We start from the raw sequence: 20,583 nt of genomic DNA, 5'->3' as shown, positions 1-20,583 counted from the left end.
CGCAGGGCCTTTCTGTACCATCCAACCAACCAGAGCAGGCCCTAGTGCTCCTGCTTGCTGAGGCCCAGAATAGCTGTCTTCCGGAAGCTGGGATCATAAGACTTCATCCCCTCACTCCCTGTGCCGGCCTCAAGAAGGTGTGTGGTCTCCAGGATGGGGCAGGGGGACGTCCAGAAAGACCCAACATGTTACCTACTCACACAGATAGCTAATTTTCGAGTACAGGTGATATACTCTGCTCAACACTTGCTTTACGTATCTTATTTGATGATCATGTCCATTCTGATGTAGTCATTACCCCCATTTTACAGATAGGGAAGGCAAGGCAGAGAGATTGCAAGCTCACACAGTCAGTAATTGGCAGCCCCAGAATTCAGGGCCCGAAAGCCGTACTCCAGAGCTCAAGTGTGTATTGCAAGGCCATACTTCATCTCTGGGCTGAAGGAGACTTTAAAGTTCCTCTTGTTGGCCTCTGGGCCTCCCATGGCCAGTCAGTGTCCTTTCCTTTCCTCCTCAGCCATATTATGGCCCATGTTTTTCCTTGATCATCTAGAAGAAGGGCAGAGGAGACAAGCTCCCTTGGGGCCAGATTCCTGGCTAGGGAGAAAGGCCAAGTTGGGGGCTTAAGGGGTCTCAGCCAGCCACAGATCTCCCAGCCTCTTCCTCCACTGGCACAGAGTTGCAAGTGGCAAGGGACAGGGGTGGGAAGCTACCTGCCACCTGAGCTCAAGGCCCAACCCTGCGAGAGTGAGACTCAGCCCCAGCCAGAGGGAAATGCAAATGTGGCTCTTTATCAATAAACAGGCACAAATGCACTCATGGAGCCATGCTCTGAGAGCGGTCCTCTCTGGCCACTCCGTGAGCCCCCATTGCGGGTGCAGCTAATAATGCCTCCCGCCGTTTCCCCCTGATTGAAACAGCCCCTGAGCAGCAGGGACACTTGCTTGATTAGTCGCCAGAGCCCAGCCTTCAGTCAGCTGCAGGGAGGGAGGTGGGAATTGACAAAGAGCTGGTCCAGGTTTCCTCAGAGGCCTGGCACGGCCTTCCCCAAAAGGATGTCAGGGAGGTGCCTGGGTAGAGCCTTCCAGACTTGGCTCAGCAGAAGGGATCAGTATGTACGAGCCATGCCCTCTCCTGTCTGTCCTCACAGCATCCTGAGTAGGGGTCCTGTTCCCCCTTACTGTGGGACACGAGAGCTCAGAGCGAAGAAGGGACTGCCACAGTGGGACAGTTCTGAGTGTCAGTGCTAGATCTGAACCCATGCCAGTCTGGCTCCAGACTCTGCTCTTCCCGCTCTACCCTGCTGCCATCTTGGCAAACCTGATATTTAAAAAATCTGGGTTGATACAACTGACGATGAGGAAGAGATTTTATTCACTTCGTAGAAGGGCTATTACAGGATACCTTTAGTCCTTTTTCTTATTCCTTTAAGGTGGTCAGGTTTACAGAAATTTGCTAAGCAACTGGTGGGTACAGCTAGTTTGGTGGCCCATTGTCTTTAAATGAAAGGAGACCTGGCCCTGGTGGTCAGCAGGTGGACATGTCCCAGCAGTTTGGCAGCCTCTGGAAGCTGGCCTGGGCCCACCCAGACCCCTGAGTCAGGAGCTGCACGCTGACAAGCCCCTGGTGATTTGTGTGCACATTAAAGTCTGAGAAGCGCCAGGCGAGGATCGTTGCTAATGATGGATAACGTGGGAGCTGTGGGTAATAAATCGTTCATCCAGCGTCAGAAAGAAGGTAGCTGGGAGGGAGGGGAGTGTGGAGCTGGGGCAAGCCTGGCCTCGCTGGGCCTGGCACTGGATCCCCAGGCCTGTCTAGTGCTCTGAGCATCGCCGACGTATGAGGCACAGCTGTAGGCTGGCTTCCTGATAAAGTGCCCGTGTCCTTGTCCCCTCGTTGGGACCTGCTGGGTCATGTAGAGGCACTGAGAAGTTTGGAACCCAAGACTGAATCTGGTTATTCTGTGACCACCACTGAGTCCCCAACGTGTCTGCATCTGGTTCCTTTTCTGCAAAATTGTGAACACAGAATTGCTGCCTGTTATAGCTCCTCTAAGGCCTTGATTCAGGTCCTGTCTCGCCTGCTCGGTTGCTGCATCTATAATCTGGAAGGCTTGGGAGAGTCAGGCGTGCTGAAAACCACTTGGTAACAGCAAGTGACCTCCACTTGGCCTAAGCCAGGGGCCAGCAGACTTTCTGTAAAGGGCCAGATAGTAAATATTTGAGACTTTGAGTGCCATATGCTCCCTGCACAGCTATTCAGCTCTGCCATTGTAACCAAACAGAACCACAGACAATATGCAAATGAGCAGGCGTGGCTGCCTTCAAATAAAACCTTATTTACAAAAACAGGCGGCAGCCAGCCCGATTTGGCCTGCTGGCCATGGTTTGCAACTCTGGGCCTAAACCAATCAAGCAGGAAGCCAGCCAGTTTCGGGGGCTGCTTGTCTCCAGGGGCCAGGTTCACTATTGAATAGTGTTTTATTAGACAGAGGCAAAGAAAAGAGGGGAACCCCAGACAGACATCGGGGCTTGGGATAGCAGCCTGTGGGAAGCTCAGTGCCTTGATTCTTAGGGCCCCCCTAAGCTCTGAGCAGGAGGAAATACAGCACAGGGGTGCTGCCACCTGAGAGGCCTTGCTGCACAGAGTGCTACAAACCCTCCCACAGTTCACTGCCACTTTGTGACCTTGGGCAAGGTGACTTCCTGTCAGTCAGGCTCTCTAGCTGCTCTTACAGAAAGGGACATTGTTACTGCCTGGCTCAGAGAGTGCGGTGACTTAGGGCCTGTAAAGGGTTTGGAACAGCCAGGCCACGGCACCCTCCACCAAAGGGGTAGATGTTTAGTGTGGTCACCTTGGTTCTCAGAATCATCCTGAGTGGACCTATATGGAATCCCTGGGAGGGAGGGTGAGAGGGAGGTGCTTGTCAGGTAAGAAGTGAGTAGCGTGCAGGGCTGGTCCCAAGTACCCCAATTGGAGGGGGCACTGTCAGTGCTTCTGAGCAGAACAGAAGCACCCTGAGATGAGACCTTCTCGATCCCAGCAAGCTGAGTCAGACTTTTCAGCCACATCCTCCTTTGGGGAAGTTCCAGAAAAAGCACTTCCAGGAGCGAAGTCTGGGGAGATCTCAGGCCTGCCCTCTTCTGCTCAGGGCACACCTTGGGACTGGGCCTTAGACGGGGCTCTGGAGAGGGAGGACCAGGAGGATGAGCAAGGAGAGTCCGGAGCTGGCCTGTGGGTCTCAGGACTACGGTGCTGGGAAGAAGGAGGGGTCATCCCAGGCCAGGTGGGCATGAGGGCCTCAGCCCCTGGCAGAGTGCAGGGTGACTGGGCTCCTACCAGAGCTCCTCCGCATCCCGGAAGACCCAAGAACTCTGTTGGGAATCAGCCCCACAGCGGTGGGGGGTGTGTGATGTGGGTGGGATTAACTGGGCTTCTGTGTTCACCCTCCTGTTTGTAGCATGGCTCTCACTCGTGAGCTAATTTTAGCCATCCATTCTGCTTCTGTTGCCATTTATAAAATGAGAATGTCAAATGCAATATTAAACAAGCAGGATGAAGGCAGAAAAGGAAATGCCAGAGAGGCATTTAATAAATGAATCCCGTGTTTACGTGGGAGAGGGAGAGATCCTGCACCCACGCGTCACACACGCATGCAGGCGCGGACTGTTTGTGTACAGGCGGAGTTAATGGGAGCAGAGTGATTTGTGTGTTGGAGCCCCTGGAGGGGAGGGATGGAGGGAGCTGGGTGGAGGGGGTCAGGGCTTGTTGCTCTTTAGGCAGAAGTCACTTGGCCTGCAGGGAGGGGGCGCCCAGGTGTGAGTCCTGGCCAAGTCAACACAGAGAAAGCCATGGTGGGTGGGTGCCCTGCGCCTCTGGATTTTTGCACACTTGATGCCACTAGCTGCCCAGGTCCAGGATTGTGAGGGGAGAGCAGAGAGACCATTGGAGGGGCTCTCCCTTCTCTTCTGCCCTTCCTGATAGCTTAGGACTTTTATTCCAGATTCTTACTTAAATCTCTCCTTACAGCTGCTGCACCTGACATCCAGGGAGGGTCGCGCCTGATGCTTAAGTTCTCTCTCTTTTAAATAATTGGGTGAGGCTCTCCTGGCAGGGTCTCCGGCAAAGCCCACCATGGGCTGGAGTAGACGCCCACTTCCTCTCCTGGCAGGATTTGGGCACCTGCTGGAGGCTGAAATTTCTTTTCACTTTGAAACGCCCTTGCAGGTGCCCAGGAATAAAGAGAACAGCTGCTGCTGCCACCGTCAGCTTTTTCCCAAAATACTGCAGCCTGCAAGGCTCCCTTAGCACACCTTGCTGATGCATGGTGTGGGGTCTACCTGGCTGGCAGGTGGGGGAGGTTAGGACAAGGGCTGGCCATGGGGGAGGGGCAGCTGCTCTCCTTTTCACTCCTGTCTCTTGGATTTGCATGAACACCTGAGCTGGCATTATCTCCCTCAGAGAGACTCACCTGGGCTCTGTGTGGAGCAGGGTCAGGGATGTCTCAGCCAACTTGGTGCAGGGCAAGCACTGTGTAGGCCCAGCTCCGACAGCCCCGTGGGGTAGGCACTACTGTCACTCTCACTTACACATGAGAACACTGAGTGCAGAGAGAGAAGTTAGCTGCTCTTAGTTCAGGGAGGTGGCAGGTGCAGCAGAGAGTTAGAGCTGGGGGACTTGGCCACTGGGAGACACTGCTTCATGATGGACGAGGCCCCTGCTTGCCCTCCAATCGGGGCAGGGTGGAGGGGGATGCAATTAGTGGGGGGTCTTGGATGGTGTTGGGGACCAGCTCCTCTCTACCTATGGCCAAACTCTGAGCACCCCCCAGGGAAGAGCCACATCCCCAGTGTTCCCATCTGTGTCCACACCCAGCCTGCCTGCCTGGTAAATAGTAGGTGCTTAATATTATTGGTTTATGACCTACTTCACTTTGCCATCACTGATTTTAATAAAACACTGAGCAGAGGAAACAGTGGATGAAATTAATTCCATAAGTGGTGAAGAAATTAATTCTGGAAGCTGGAGTCCGGGACGGTTTTGTGGGAGAAATAGCATCCAGTTGAGCCTGGAGGCTGGGGAGACAGGGGCGGGGGAGGGGATGAGAGGGCAGGACCCAGAAGAGGGAGCAGAGATTTTGAAGTTGGGGACCTGCATTTGAATCCTGGATTTGCCTGTGACTGTGGGCAGGTCACTCCGCCAAGCCTCGTTTCCTTGTCAACAAGGGGACTAATGATGAGGAAATCAGTGCAGCGAGGGAGCAGAGAGTAGGAGACGTCCCTTGAGGACCCTGTGTGCCTGTCCCTGTGCTTGATAGCCATCGTGTGTGTGTGTGTAAGATAACCTGTGAAGCTCTCTGGCATGCTACATACGTACACACGCACACAGGGATGTTGTGACGTAGCACGTGGGTGGGGCGCAACAAACTCTGCTCCTTCCTCCCCAGAGGGATCCTGCTGAGTCAAGATCCTAAATCCCACAGGACTCCTGGTGCTTGTCACTAGTGGGTCCCCGCTATTTGTGACAGGTATGTGTCCTCTGAAGACAGATGTTCTTGCTGGCCGCCGCCACCTCCTATGCTGGCATTTCCATTGCTGTGTGCACAGTAACCTCCACAGACTTCGGGGTCCATTCCCACCAGGGGCTTTGGTGCTTGGTCTAGTGCTGGTCTCACAGTGCCTTGCTTGCCTGGGGAGAGAGAATAGGGACAGAACACAGAACTGTCTTGCGCTCACCTTCCAGTGTCACCAGAGCCAGCTGGGAAGCCCAGCTGCGCTTGCAGAGGGCAGAAGGGCTGGTGCCATGGGAGAGGTTCTGCAGAATGGTTAAATGTCCTTCCCCTGCCGGATTCCAGGGCCAGGGCTTCTCAGCGTAGCTGTCAGGATTTTCAGGAGTGAAATCACCGTCCCTCACCCTAACCAATGACTTTGTCTCAAGGCCTTGCCCTTCCCAAGCCCTGTACTCACCTGGTTGTGAACCTATCCTGCCTCTGGCCCTGGGTGAGAAGAGAATCTTTTGGATTTGGAACATTGTGAGAGATACTAGGACTGAGAAGAGGTGACCTAACTCTGAAAGCCACACCGAGAGTAGTGACCAATATGTATCTCAAGCAGGAGTACCACGTGCAAAGAAGAAAGCCTCAGGTCCTGCCTTCCTTCCTTCCCCAGGCCCTCTGTGCCTTTCCTGGGGGGACATGTCTGTGCACGTGCCACCACTCACATGGCTGCTCCGTACTCGCCTCTGCTGCTGGCCTGACCAGCATCCTGGTTGAGACCTGAGCAGCTGTATGTGCCCATTAACTGTTCTGGTTAATGGCTTTGCTGTTGTCATCTTGAAACTCTTAGCAGTTGTTGAACCAGGGTCCCCTCATCTCCTGTAGCGTTCTGTAGCTGGCCCTGCTCCGGGTGCGCTCTAGGCCAGGCACAGTGCCGGCCCACCCTGGTGGAGCGAAGGCTGGTTCAAGGAGCTCACCTTGGGCGTGACTTCCTGGCTCTGCAAGTTCCCTGAAGGCAGATCTCTGAATCTTGGTAATGAACCTGTAAGAGCCCCACAAAGAATCTTGCTTTCCGAGGGGTCTCTCAGAGATGGACAAGCAGGGCAAGAGGGAGTAACAGGGAAGAAGAGGGGCCGAGGCTGCCAAGAGGCTGGTGGGCAGATGGCAGTGTGTGGTCTCGGGACGCGAGGCTGGCACACTGCTGCCTCTGACTTTGGACTCTAGTCAAGGTCCCGAGTTTTTGCACTTGGGTGTCTTCTCCTCTTCCCTTCCCCATCTCCTTGGACTGAGCTAAAGATCTAATGGCCAGAGGAGATCTCAGTCAACACAGGGCTTCAGAGAAGCAGTATCCACCTGTAGGCCACCAGAGCTGACTGCAGAGGAGATGCAGCCTGATCCCTGGCAGGCCTGGCAGGGCTGTTGGATCTCTCAGGAAGTGCCGTGAAAGGAAGGTACCACCTTGGAAGCCACGAGACACCCTCCCTGAGCCCTCACTTCCCCCAAGAGGCCTGGCCCTCTGCTCCCCTCCCTTCCCTTCAACCAGACAGCCAGACGGTCAAGGTCGATGTCTGCAGCACTGGGGAATTCTATCCTTTGAAATAGGCCCCTCTCTTCTTGGAGGAGCAAATAGTTCCTAACAGGACCTGTTTGCGGTGAGAGATGAAGCTGCAAACACAGGCCTCTTCAGGCCAGACAGAGCCTCCTTGTCTTGGGGGTGCATCAAGGCCACGGGTACAGCACTTGGGTTTCCCGCCGGCCCCCGGGGGCTGCGTGCTGACTGGGGCCCTGTGTGTAGAGACCAGGAGAGACAAAAGCCTTTTCACTTCCCAGGGCTTGGCATTCCTCTCTGACTACCCGCCTCTCCCCCAAACACACCCTGGCAGTGAGCTTGCCTCCACAGGGCCTTCAGATTGCTTGGGCAGGAGTGGCCACTCAGAGCGCCTGCAGGGAAGCCATGCCCTCAGAAGCTCCAGCGCCTTCCCTGAAAGCCAATGCCAAGCATCCCCCCAGGGAGAGGGTGTAGTACAGGGGTTGCTCCCCAGCATGAGCCGTGGGTGTGGGCAGACCTAGGTTCAAATCCCAGCCCTGCCCCACAAGTACTGATCTGGACTATTGGCTAGGTGTCTGAAATCTAGGCCTTGGTTTCCTGTTTTAGAAGATGAATATATATAGCTATAATGGGCATTATTGGGTTCATTGACAAAAGGGTAAATTATTATATCAGCATTAATTATCCTGACATGGATAACTCAGCTGTGGTTCCCTAAGAAAATGCCCTCGTGTATAGGAAATGCAAACCATGATGTGTGTAACTTACTCTCAAATGGGAAAAAAATACAACCTATGGATATAGACATAGTATGCAAATGGAAAGGCAGAAGTGACCCAATGTTAGCAGTGGCTGAATGGGGTGAAGAGCACTCAGTACAAGAAGCCCCTTACTAAGTTGCTTTAGATGGTGATGGGAAGAGGTCCCCTCGCCCAGATAAGCAGCATGCACAAGGGTGTAGTGACCACAGGTGCAGGCTCACAGCAGGCCCTGATGTGTCATCTGTAGGAGCTTGCTGAAGCCCCAGTCATCCAGGGGTAAGGGACTTCCACTAGGTCCCTATCCTAAAACCATAACCACAGGGAATTCAAGGAATCCAGCGCTTCCCTTCCCTCCAAGGCCAGTTTGTCAAGTAAGGCAGCAGATTAGGAGAAGGAAATTTTTAAACAAATCCCATCCACACTGGGGGAGTTGACATGTTCCTGGCATTCGCCCCTGGTGTGAGGTTGTCTTGTGGCTTTGCCAGCTGTGGGATTTGGAAATGGAGGCCTAGTCTTTCTGGTATGAGCAGCTGGGCACAAGGGGGCCTCTGAGGCTTCTCACAAGCACAACTCTCTGTGGAAGATTCTGCTCCATTTCTTGCCTGCTGATCCCATTGCTGTCTTCAGTTGCCGATAGAAACAGTGGCAGTGCCGCCATTGTGAAAAGTGGTTGTTGTGGGGAGACTCAGGGCTAGACTTGCAGGTGTTCCTTCCTCCAGACTTTGCCACCAAGGCTGCCCTGTGAAAAGCACTTGGGGAGGGTGCTTTTCCTTCCCGTGTGGGTGCTAGGAGCATTCTACTATAAAGAGGGGTCTTAGCTGGTGGTGTGGAGACAGCTGGAGCAAGAGGCCAGGCCACCGTGAGGACCACCTGTTTCTGATGACTGCAGGGAGCCTGGCAGGCCGCTCTGGGTCTGCAGTGGGAAGGGGAGTACCATGTCCTGCCCTCTTCCCTATGGTAAGAGCAGCCCTCCATGCCCACTGCCCTAAGAACCCAGACAGCCAAATACCAGGGTACAAGTAATGTGTCCCCTGCCCTGCCTGCTCACAGCCCTTCATTGGTCTCATACGAGAGCCGTCTCCAAGATGGCACCTACTGTCTCGACCTCCTGGTATTCATGCCCTTGTGCATTTTCCTCCCACAAGGGATCTAGGCTGGCCCAGTGGAACCAGTAGATGGTGGAAGTGGCTTGGGATGAATCCCAAGTCAAGGTTAGGAGGAGCCTTACAGCTTCTGCCTGAGTCGTTCCGGAATGCTCGTGCTTGGGACGTTCCCTCGCAGATCTTAGCCGCCATGCTGTGAGAGGACCAGATGCCCTGGAGAAGCCGTGGGTGGTGCCCCTGTCAGCACTTGGGCATCCAACCACAGCTCTGTGAGAGACCACAGTGAACTCAGAACCACAAGGAAGAATGATCAATGGTCGCTCGAAGCCGCTGAGCTTGGAGCAGTTGATAATCTGGAACGTGTGGATAGCCAAAGGATCCAAGTCCATAACCAGGGCCCAGGAGTCGGCTGGTTTCTCCCAGTTGGTGTCCAACTCTACCCCCTGTTATCATGCCAAGTTCTCTGGCTTTTCCCCAGGGTGGAAGACCCAAATGTGGTTTAACTCCAGAGGCTGCTGAATGACAAGCCTAGAGGTAGCGAGGGGCGGTGCAGTGTGTGAATACTTGCATTCATCTTCAGAGAACAAGACAGGCCGTGCCGGCTCTTTTTCAATAGAATGAGTGCTCTCAGAGGTAGAGGCTGACCTTGTTCATCAACGTGTCCCCCAAAGCCTCACTCTTACCAGGCACGAGTTCCTCTGCATGGTTGAATTAATTTAGCCTGGACCTCTAGGAGGAGGGGGGCTGTGTGGGCAGGTCTTCTGGTCCGGAGAAATCTTTTGAGAAGCCTTCAGTACAGGCCAAGCGCCCTGCTGTGACCGCTGCCTCTCCCTGTCGCTCAAATGCCCAGGAAGGGCCTGGGGTCCCCCAGAGAGTGCGTATGCCATGGCCCCTGGCCTCAGGGAGCACTTACCATTGACACAGCAGGTGGTTGACAGAACTCTTGTGGCCGGTGCTGCCCAAAGCGACACCAGCGAAGATAGAGCAGAATTAAACAGAGCCACCAGCCCTGTTCGCTGAGAGGAAGAGTAGGTGGGTTTGTTTAAAATACTCCCATTACAGTCAGTTAACCTTTATGTTCCCTAAATGAAAATTGTATAAACCTGAAATTTTCGTTGATCAGGTTGCCTAGGAACCAGCAGCAGGTTTTCATAAGACAATGGAATAGATTGTCACCGATAGGGCTATTAGGAAGCAAGCTGGTTAGCGGTATTATTCCCCATCCTGGTGTTGGCGTTAGGTAATTATCTCTCTGCCTGTGCAGGGCACGCCCACCTTCCCAGGCTGGGGCAGGTTCATGCAAATAAGATTCCTCAGCTGCCTTTCTCTCTCTGAATCCCTGGAGTCCAGGAGCAAATCACCACCCCTGGGCTTATAAAAGAAACCTAAAAGAGCCAATCTGGTGAATTTTATTTATTTTTAATCACCTTTCCTTCTTGTTCCCCTACTTGCAGCAATAATACCCTAGTAGCCCTATCAGTGACAAGCTATTGCATTATCTTATAAAAACTTGGAAAATAAATAACCAAAAAATTTACAGTGGTAACTTTTATTTAAAAGGCCATCCTGAGACACTTCAGTATGTCTTTTTAGTATTTTTTTCTCCATTATATGCATTTTTTTGTTGTCCACAAAGTCACGGTAATTTACAGTTACAAATCAATCTCATCTTACCGTAAGGGTGACCAGCTGTCCTGGTTTGCCTGGAACTAAGGGTTTCCTGTATCCGTTCTGTTTTCCAGTGTGCTTTTCTATAGCTGTGTGGCCTTCTATCAGTGTGGATGAGCCAAAATCAGCTTAACCAATTTTTTCAGAACTTTTGGGAGATTTTTTAAATTACTATTATAACTGATACTTCTGGTGAACAGCCTCATCCATGTGTGCAGTATAGATTCCTACAAGTAGGATTGTTAGGTTAAAGAATGTGCACATTTATAGGTTTTGATGTATCATTTTCTGATATGTATCAGAAAAATATGTTCCAATTCCTATCCCTGTTCTCTGTACCTTCATGATCTCTTACTCAAACAGTCCTTTATCACTGCCAATCTGATAGGTGAAAAAATGTCTTATTTGGAGAATGTATGCTTCTTTACTCTTGTGGTCACTGTCAATTTGTAAATTTCCTGTTCATGTCTTTTACCCATTTCTCTTTTGGATGCTCATCTCATCTCTTCTCATCTCTTAATTACTCTTTGTATTAACCACATTGGTCATTAGTCATGTGAACCATTTTTTTAAACAATATATACTGCACACAGTTTAGCTAGCTCTTGACATCTCAGGGATGCTCTGAGCAATAGCAGTCTTCTGAGTCACAGCAAAACCTCATATCTCTTATACTAAGTGTAGTTTTTGCTTCTATACCATATGTCCCCAGACTGCTTTTTTTTTTTTATGGGGGAGAAAGGGAGTTGATGGAGATGGAACCCAGGGACGCTCTACCACTGATCTATATCCCCAGCTCTTTATATTTTTTATTTTGAGACAGGATCTTACTAACTTGCTGAAACTGGCCTTGAACCTGTAATCCTCCTGCCCCAGCCTCCCAAGTCTCTGGGATTACAGGTGTGCACCATTGTGCCCTGCCCGAGACTGCTTTTTAAATGAGATGCCTCGTTCCTTTTTCCTCCGTCACTGCCAGGCTGCATGCTGTTACTGTTGCTATAAGCGTCCCTGCCTTCCTCTGCCATAGCCCATCTTCATCAGCAGTCGAGTGGATCACCAGCTAACAGTGCTTGTTAAATTTGTCCTTAAACTCAAAGAGCAAGTAAGCCCTGAGCAAGGACCTGAGGTGCCCTGGTAAAATGGTGTAGGAACTTTATCAGGCCAAAGCAATATTTGACGAGTCATATTCGTATAGTTTAGGTTGCTAAATTAAGTGACCTCTGGGTGTGCACTTATAGGAATAAAACATTTTAGAGGCAAAAGATAGAAAAGATGAGTAACTGCTTGAAGGTGTAGGTGGAAAAAAAGAGAGACCCTATAATCCAGATGATCAGGATCAGTGTTTAATCTATGATGGCCCTCAGGGGAGCAGTGATGTGGGTTTTATGGAAATGGCATTATTGCTAACCGAGAAATTTTGAAAGACCTGGGTTCTAGGCCCCCACCTCCTGGAGATGGCTTTCAACATGATACCCAAGCCTTCCAGTGCTTAGCTTTCTGATCTATGAGATAGAGCTAAGACTGAGCGGCCTGTCTACTTTGTAAGAGAGAGAATCGGATGGCTTGAGGGGAAGATCCCTGGCCTGAAGAAACATCAGAGGAATTTGTACAGAGGACCCAACGACCGCGAGGGCTGGTGATTATTGCTGTTTGCTCACAGACATATCCCTCAGCCATTGGTGGCCTCCTTAACTGTCATGCTTTCTGCACAGGCTTCCATCTGAGCTGGCCTGTGTGTGTATCTTTAGCTTATGTCCTTGCTGCCCTTCCAGAACCTAATTTCATCCTTGTAGGTTTTTCCAAAGCAGGATTTGCACAAGTGGTGCGTTTTCTTAAATATTTATTTTGCAGGCCATTTACTCACCTCGGCAAGGCTATTTTTACAGTGAGTAAGGAGCAAGGCTAAAAATAACTTCGCTTGTAACCAGATCGGTTCTGCATTTGACATTTACGTGGAATTCATTTGCATCTCATTTGTTCGCCTCTCTGTTTAACAGGTAGAATGTAAGAAAGCTCAGCCGAAAGAAGTCATGTTCCCACCTGGGACAAGAGGCCGGGCCCGGGGGCTGCCTTACACCATGGATGCGTTCATGCTTGGCATGGGGATGCTGGGTGAGTCTAGACAAGTGACTGGGGGTCACAGTGGACCGGGAGGGCTATGGAGACCTGTAGGCTCACCTGGGTCCCCTATCTGTTGGGCAGACTGTCTGAGCCTCAGTTTACCTGTCTAAGCCTGTTTTCTTATATATAAATGAGGATAATCACTCCCCTTCAGGACAATCATGATGATCCGATGAGCCCACCTGTCAGTCATCCTGCCCCAGCCGGCTCATAGGGTACTTGATACTGTTTCCTCTTTTTTCCACCCTTTCCTCAAAAGGAGAACAGGTCTCTCTCTTCGGGAGTTCTTCAGACCTTTGGGCTCCTGGTGGGCTTAGCTTGGGTGGGCTCAGGCTACATTTTCTAAAACTTAGGAGAGGAGGTGGTGAGGGTAGGCGATAATCCTGTCTATTTAAATGATTAACATGTTCCTCTTGGGATATCAAAATTTGCATTTAAATGGATGTTTTAAATAGCCTGTTTTACTCTTTATTTGCAAAAAAAAAAAAAATGATGAAAGACAAAGTGTGTTTGTTCTGACTAAAAATGATCTCTCCTGGCTTTTAGAGAAATTGAGTTGCATATTATGCCCCTTTCCTTAAAGGTATCTCTGTCCGTCCTGCGTAGATAATTGAAAATCTCACCGCTTAAATGGCATGAAAGATGGAGAAAGCCGGGGCATGCGTAATGGTGTGGGTCGCAACAATAATTAGAAATTTCAAGGCGAGAGAACAGTATTTTTGTGCAAGTTATTGTGTGTCGAGAAAATACTAATTAAATGGGATAAATGGTAGTTAATGGTAAAATTCCATTCAGGCACATGAGCGGTCTAGTTTTAATGGGTTTTCCTTTGGTTTGGCTTAGAGTCCCTCTTCTATATTGTTTGATAGGCTCTTTATGTATTTTCAGATTTGTTGCTGTTTAAATCATTCTTGTCTTAGTTTTAAGTTTATAAAACTTTTCTTAATCTTATAAAGAATCATATCTCCTTGTCTGAGAAAATAACAAGGGCAGGCATAGCTATTTTGATGAACTTGAAAAAATGGAGAGGGATGCCATCAAAAATATTAAAAGTGGCCAGGAGGCTACTTTTTCTGAAATTGATTTTTTTAAGATTTAACGGACTTTCCAAGAAAAAATTCTATTATAATTCTCTAAAAAAAATTGGCCAGATGATTCTGAAAACTTATTTTGGAAGAAGAAATAGGTGAGAATAAATACAGAGAAATGAGAGTTTGGTTAAACTGGTGTTTAACCAAATACCAGAACATAACACAAAGCTGCGATAATTAAAGCTATGTGGTACACAAGACTGTATCCAACTTAGGATGACTTGACTTAGGAATTTTCTACTTTGCAATGGTGAGGAAGCAGTATAGATCCTTGGAAACTATGCTTTAGATTTTGAACTTTGCTCTTTTGCTGGGCTCGGCATCTGTCAAGGTGATGGGGGCAGTAGTGAGTGACAGCTCTGGCTGGACTCGCTGTCTGTCAGGCTAGGAAACAGTGGAGACTCCGCATGCTGTGTTGTTAAGCCTGGGTGTTCAGTAGGTTAGGTGTATTCAATACATGTTCAACTTACAATGTCAGGATGTAACCCCATCGTAAGTCGAGGAATGTATGGAAATACGAAAACTTGTTGATTGAAAAAGTTAAAAAGCCTAAAATAAATATTTTCTATGTGAGAGTAATTGTTATTTGTTAAAATCAGTGAGAACTATTTCCCGGTTGCAATATGAAAATTGCTTAGCTCTTGCTTTAAAAAATAATTTTTATTTGGTCTTCATCTGATGTCATATGTCAGAAACACTCCACATGAGGTACTGATTTTCAACGCTGAAATCAGACTTTAAGAGAAAAAGAGCTGATGGCATTACCATCTGCTGACTTTGGGAGTCTTGAATTTGAAATGAGCATAAAGGCCTTAGGGCGTGCATAGGGGATTTTCTGGGGTCCAGATCTTCAGACAGTGCTCCACCTAAGTGGGACTTGACCGTCTTAGCATGCTGGAAAAGAAGGCACTGGTTTTTCTTCAGGGAGAAGCAAAGGTGCCAAGCAAAGCCAGCTCCATTTATGTAACTGATAAAAAGCAAAAGCCCAGCCACATCCAGCATCCCCAACTCTGAGCCACCTCTACACCGACACCCTGGCCTGAGTCCCCACATGGATGAACACCAGGGCTTCATCGTGGGAGCCTAGGTAGAGCAGGAGGCATTCACCAGCAGGTTGTCTGTGCTCCCCGACTGCAGGCCCCACCCTGGGCTGGAGTGGGATGCTGGGGTTGAACCCAGGGCCTGTGCATGGTAGGCATTTGTTCTGCTTCTGAGCTGTGTCCCCAGCCCTCACCCGGGTAATAATTTCCCAGGGCTCCCTAATACCTTATTAATAACAGCTCCCAATTTGAGTACATACTACTACAACTTGGTGATTAGAGGACACACATTTTTGCCTCCATATTTTAAACACTTCTGTGGACCCATTTGCAATCCATGTGATAAGATAGCATCATGCAGTTTAATTACCAGCACGTTCTTTTCTTTCTGAATGATACGTGAAGGTGTATCTTATTAGTCATGGCATCTAGGATCTGATAAAGTCCAGTAGTCCATGGTTAAAAACTTATGTGACTTGTGTTGTGGCAGTTGCAGCCTCTTCCTCCAGCCCCAGCCTCCACCCAAGGAATTTGCCAGAAGATGGCTACTCAGGGATGATCCAGTGATCCACATGCTAGACTCCAGGCAGCACCAGCCCCGAACCTCTTGAATTCCCAGACACTATATGAGGTGTCCAGATGCCTGCAGAGCAGAGTCTCCTTAGAGGTCCCAAAATGTGACCCAGGCCAGGAACCAGCTCAGCCTAGCCTAGTTACAGGAAGAGTGCATCTGGGGAAGGTACTCGCGGTCTGGCTGGCCCATCACATCCCCAGGCAGCCCAGCACCTCCCACCAGCCTCCTCCAGCGCTCTCCCTGTAGCCTCCCTGGCTGCTCTCAGTAAGCACAGTGGTTCAGCTCCGAACTGGGCCTCTCAGCTTGCTAGGCCGTGATGCTCCCACCATTGTGCTGCAACTAAAGCCTTTAAGTCCCTCGTCAAAGATGGCTTCCCTTGGCTTCTTCCCTCTATAGTGGCAGTGTGACTTCAGCAGAGTCTAATCCTTGGGTAGGGTGCCTGACGTCCATGGATCACACCAGTCACCACCTCCATGGTGTACTGTTCGCATTGTCACTCCTGGAACCGGTGCTGTCACCACCCTCAACAGTGTGGCTGATGAACTTGGCTCCTGCAGAAAAACATGTTTTTTAAAATTCATTAATGAATGGAATGAGATGAGATATCAGGGCCTTAACCTCCTTGGGAGGGATTGTTTATTTTTTTGTTTATTTATTTTTTGGCAGTACTAGGGATCGAACCCAGGGGTACGTTACCACAGAGCTACATCCCCAGCCATTTTTCTTTTTTCTTTTTTTTTTTTTAATTTTGATATAGGGTCTCACTGAGTTACCCAGGCTGGCCTTGATTGTGATCTTAAGTCAAACTATGAACCATTAAAATTTATTTCTTCAACAAATATTTCCTGAGTCAGGGCCAGGACACCATTCTACACACTTAGTGTACAAGCAGGGAACAGAGCCTCTGATCCCAGGACGCTGACATCCTTTTGAGAAATCTGAGACCACCAGTATACTGATCTATAAATGACTTGGACTCTGTTGAACTAATTTACAAATATCCTTCACAAGATTTCCTCCATGCTTTGGGAGGCCTCATGAAAGGGGGACCGATGAGGTGTAGTTGTCCAGTTATTCATTTGCGATCTCTCTTGATATGGCTGCAAATATCCTCTGGGAAAACCTCCACCGGTTTGGGTTTCAGCTTTCACAGCTTTTGATAGAATTGTGGAATAATCAGCCCAATGGGAATTTCTTACAAAGAATGTAGGCAAGAAGAGAAGACAAGGGTCATCCTAGGCCCTGTCCCCTGCCCTGGAGCCAGACAAAACCAAAAGCCACTGTGCCCCTTAGAGAAGGTGTTTCTGCAGCCCCTGAGACTGTCCCACTGCCTTGCAGCCGCAGCGATATCCACAGTTATCTGAGAGTCTCCAGTTTTTCTTAATGAAAGTGGACTTAATAAAAGCAAACACTTGATTGTTGATATATCTGATTCCTCTTGGCCTTCTCTGCCCTCCGCCCCATAATCCCACTGCTTTTAACTCTCTTGGCCTCGTTGGGCACATGCTATTTATTTAACATGTTGGTAGAGAAATAGCACATTGCTGAAGCCCTGCAGAGCAGCTTCACCCTGGCAGGCCCGGGCATGGAGAGATACTGTTGATGGGCTAACCCTTTAGCCAAAAGCATTCTTAGGCACACTTACAGCGGGAAGCACCCATGAAATCCCAGCCCAGTGTTCCCCAACATTAAGCTTCATCTGAAGTAAAAGCAAAATGTAAATAAGTCATCCTTGATTGAGTAGGGCTGAGGAGCCACGATCTGCTGGCATTCGATAACACATCGGGAGACCAGCAGGAACTTAGTCACACCTCGAGACTTGTTTATAATTTCAGGTAGGATTTGTCTTTCCTAAAATTATCTGCTTGGGCCATTCCCAAGTAGGTCTCTGTTTGTTCAGCTGTTTTCTGGTGGACAGAGGAAGTTAGTTCAGAATTGTGCTGCTCATCACTCTAGAGCAGTGAGGTCTAATCCAGCTGTGATGGTGGGAACCTCGTATGTCTGCACAAGCCAACGCTATGGCCACTAATCTGATGTGCATCCTAGCTGTTGCACTTCAGATGTGACTTATGCAATGAAGGAATTGATGTTTTCATTAGATAAGAGTTTTAATTAAATTTAAATTGCATAGCACAGGTCTGGAGGAGCCCCTGCCACTCAGGATGATTCCAAGGGCCAAGCGTCTTTATATAGACTTTGGCTTTTATGTCCTTGCCTAGGAAGAACTCTGGGTACTTGATGTTTTGTCTGCCTGCAGACCTCATGGAGTTGATGTGGTGCTCCAGGCAATGTTCCGGACGTCATACGGCAGATGTCACACTGTGGCAGTTCCCTGGATAAACAGCCCTAGTCTCTGGTCTCTTTCAAGTCAATGGCTTGACAGGAGCAGTTTTCCATGACTGAGTAGCTGAGTAGCAGAGCCCAGAACAGGATGAGTCATAGAATCATCTAGAATACAAGCATTTCTTCTTCAAGATTTGGAGCAAAGATCTAGAGCCACAATCTTGAAAACCTTCCCTGCATTCCCAAAATGAGTCCCAAAAGGAGCCCCTGGGCACAGCCAAGTTCTGTTGTTGATTGCTGATTTTGCTGCCACAATGGAAAGCCGATCTGCAAGAAAGGTGGTCATCCAGGCAGAAGGCTTGGTTTTTTTACTTTAGTGACAAGAGATAATTACTGTGGGATTGATCAGGCGGCCAGAGTACTGGAGCAAATAAATTGTGCAGTGGCCAGTGCGGGAGGGGCCCGGCTGCTAATGGAAGTGGCGGCTGGGTCATCCCGCTGTAATGGGGCTTGATGGAGCATCCATGGGTCTGCAGTAATGTGCTATTGATATGCAGCCAGCCAATTTCCCCCGTGTGGCTGGGGCTGTGAGCCGCTGGAGCAGAGCTGGGCTGCACAGCAGTAAATGAAGAGGAAAATTGAAGTAATGTTGTATTATAAATTTATAATTTCATCTGCCTGACCTCGAGGGTGTTCAGGGATGGGGGCGTGGAGATGAGATCCCCCACTCTGGCAGGTGCCAAATTCTCATCTTCCTCCTTCAGGAGACGATGATATGGACCTGTCTGGAAAGAGTGGGGTGAGGCCCAAAGTTGGGGTGAACTTGACCACACTTTTCTTTTTTCCTGTTGGAGACTTTTGGGTATGCCAGGAAGAAAGCATGTTTTAATCAGGTCGTGCGGGTGGCCTGAGTACAGGGAGGCACTGGCCCTTCTACCATCCTCTCCCACACCAAGGGAAGGTGACACATGGGCTTATGCTTTTGCTGTCAGATTAACACTAAAATATTTAAGACCCCCAGCTCTGAAGTTAGAAGCAAAGGAGCCATTTTTCATTAGGAAAGCCCTTAGGCAGCAGTGATTTGGCTGTATGCATATAATCCGTTTATCAATATTGTTGAAATAATGGTATAAGAAATCTAGTGCTGAAAGATCTGATTTGATAGCAGGTGATTAATTTGGAAGAGAATTGAATTGCCCAGCCATGAAATAAATAACCAAGGAAGGAGTCATTTTGCGTGCATCTATTTAAGGCATCTAGCTCTGGCTACTGTCCCTTTTCTTCTCTTACTGCTCCTTCAGGACCTGAGCTCAGGGTCCCCCTGGGCTCCTCCCTTCAGAGAACAGTCAGTGCAAAGCTTCTGGGCCATTCCTTCTCATCTGTGCATGAAACACAATGCACTGAGAAATAGCGGCCCAGGGGCAGAACAAGTAGCCAGGTCCCGTTGGAAGACAGTTCACTGAGCCCATGGGTTTGATGTGACTACAGATTTGGAGAGGCTCTGACTGAAGCAAGGCAAAGACACCATAATTGGTCTCAGTTGAGAATTTGTGTATCAGTGCTGCAGGGGACCTGCAAGACTTTTCTACAGGTGGCAAAACTCAGGCTCCAAAAGAAAAGGAAAGACCCATATTTGTGTCAGGCTGGTACAACAAAATTCTATAGACGGGGCAACTTGAGCAGCTTTTGAACAATAAACATTTATGACTGTTCTTGGAGGCTGGAAAATCCACAGTCAAGTCAAGGGCCCATTCTTCATAGACAACACTTTTTGCTGGGTCCTCACTTATTGGAAGGGGTGAGGGTCTCTGGGGCCCAAAAGGGCCTCAGTCCCATTCATGATGCTCTACTCTGTGACCTAACCATCTCAGATCCTAATACTGTCATGTTAAGGGTTAGAATTTCAACATAGAAATTTAGGGAGACATGAGCATTCAGATCGTAGTAATCCCCAAGAGCATGGTCAGGCCAGAGGCAGGAATGAATCTGTCCCCTGATTTCCAGACCTGCAAGAACCTGTTCTGGGTTGGACGACAGGTCCTCTGGTCACAGGCAGAAGCCACAACACCAACATCCACAGGGAGGAGAGGGACAGTGGGTCCTGTCCCAGGACCTCTGAGGCACAAAAACACTGAATGGGCAGCAGGAAGACCAGTCAAGTCTTTGACTCATGATGGCAGAGTGAAGAAAGATGGAATTTGATAAATGATCCTTTTCCTTAACCCTGGTTTTGCAAGGTCAGAAAGTGTTTGGTGTGACATGTAAGATTCACTGAGGAGGAGGAGGATGAGACCCAAGGGCTTGCGTTGAGGGGTGTTGTTGAAGGGTCAAACAGAAGGGCCGACATGTTTGAAGTGGTCACACTGGAGAACCTGGAGTCTGTCCTAAAGCCACCCATCAAAGTGACTTCTCACCAGCATTTTGGTGGCAGACAACAAGCAGCGAACTATAAGCAACAAAGGAGATTCTTGGAAGGTGCATGGGCAGTGCTCCCAGATTGACAGGAAGGTAGAATAGGACTCAGGAGACAGGCAGGAGTAGGGGAGCTATTGGTCAAAGCTCCAGCCCCAGCCAGTGGTTCAGCCCAGGAATGACCAGGTCAGGCAACCACCGTTTCCACCTCTGGATGCTGGATCCTGCAGCTGTGCCAGGATAAATTCTGAGCCACCCCCTTCTTTGCCCACTGCTCAGTAGCAGATCCCAGGGAAGACTTCCACTGGCCCAGGGCCCAGTTCACCAGCTGCCTCCCAGCCACCTAGCTCCAAGCTGGAAGGGAGGCATCAGGCCTTCACCAGGTCAAGAGGTGGAGGCTCAGGTCCTGGGCAGCCTGAAAACAACCACAGACATCCACCTTGGAGGACAAAGCAAAAGTCTGGCTAGTGGTTATGGGGAGCCGTGG

At 49.4% G+C, this 20,583-nt stretch overlaps 1 protein-coding gene across 6 annotated transcripts in view; it reads left to right on the top strand.

The window, feature by feature from the left end:
• Msi2 (musashi RNA binding protein 2) overlaps window positions 1-20,583 on the top strand; it is a 369,627-nt gene that overhangs the window by 297,898 nt on the left and 51,146 nt on the right. For all 6 annotated transcript variants that reach the window (XM_071602928.1, XM_071602927.1, XM_027950228.2 and 3 more), the window contains exon 9: window positions 12,573-12,687. In XM_071602928.1, coding sequence (XP_071459029.1) covers window positions 12,573-12,687 — 115 coding nt within the window. The remainder of the gene's footprint in view (window positions 1-12,572; window positions 12,688-20,583) is intronic.

This window comes from Marmota flaviventris, chromosome 17 (assembly GCF_047511675.1).
Source record: "Marmota flaviventris isolate mMarFla1 chromosome 17, mMarFla1.hap1, whole genome shotgun sequence".
In the NCBI taxonomy this organism is placed as follows: Eukaryota; Metazoa; Chordata; class Mammalia; order Rodentia; family Sciuridae; genus Marmota; species Marmota flaviventris.
Note: the sequence above shows the minus strand (reverse complement) of the source record. Positions and strands in the feature narration are given on the sequence as shown.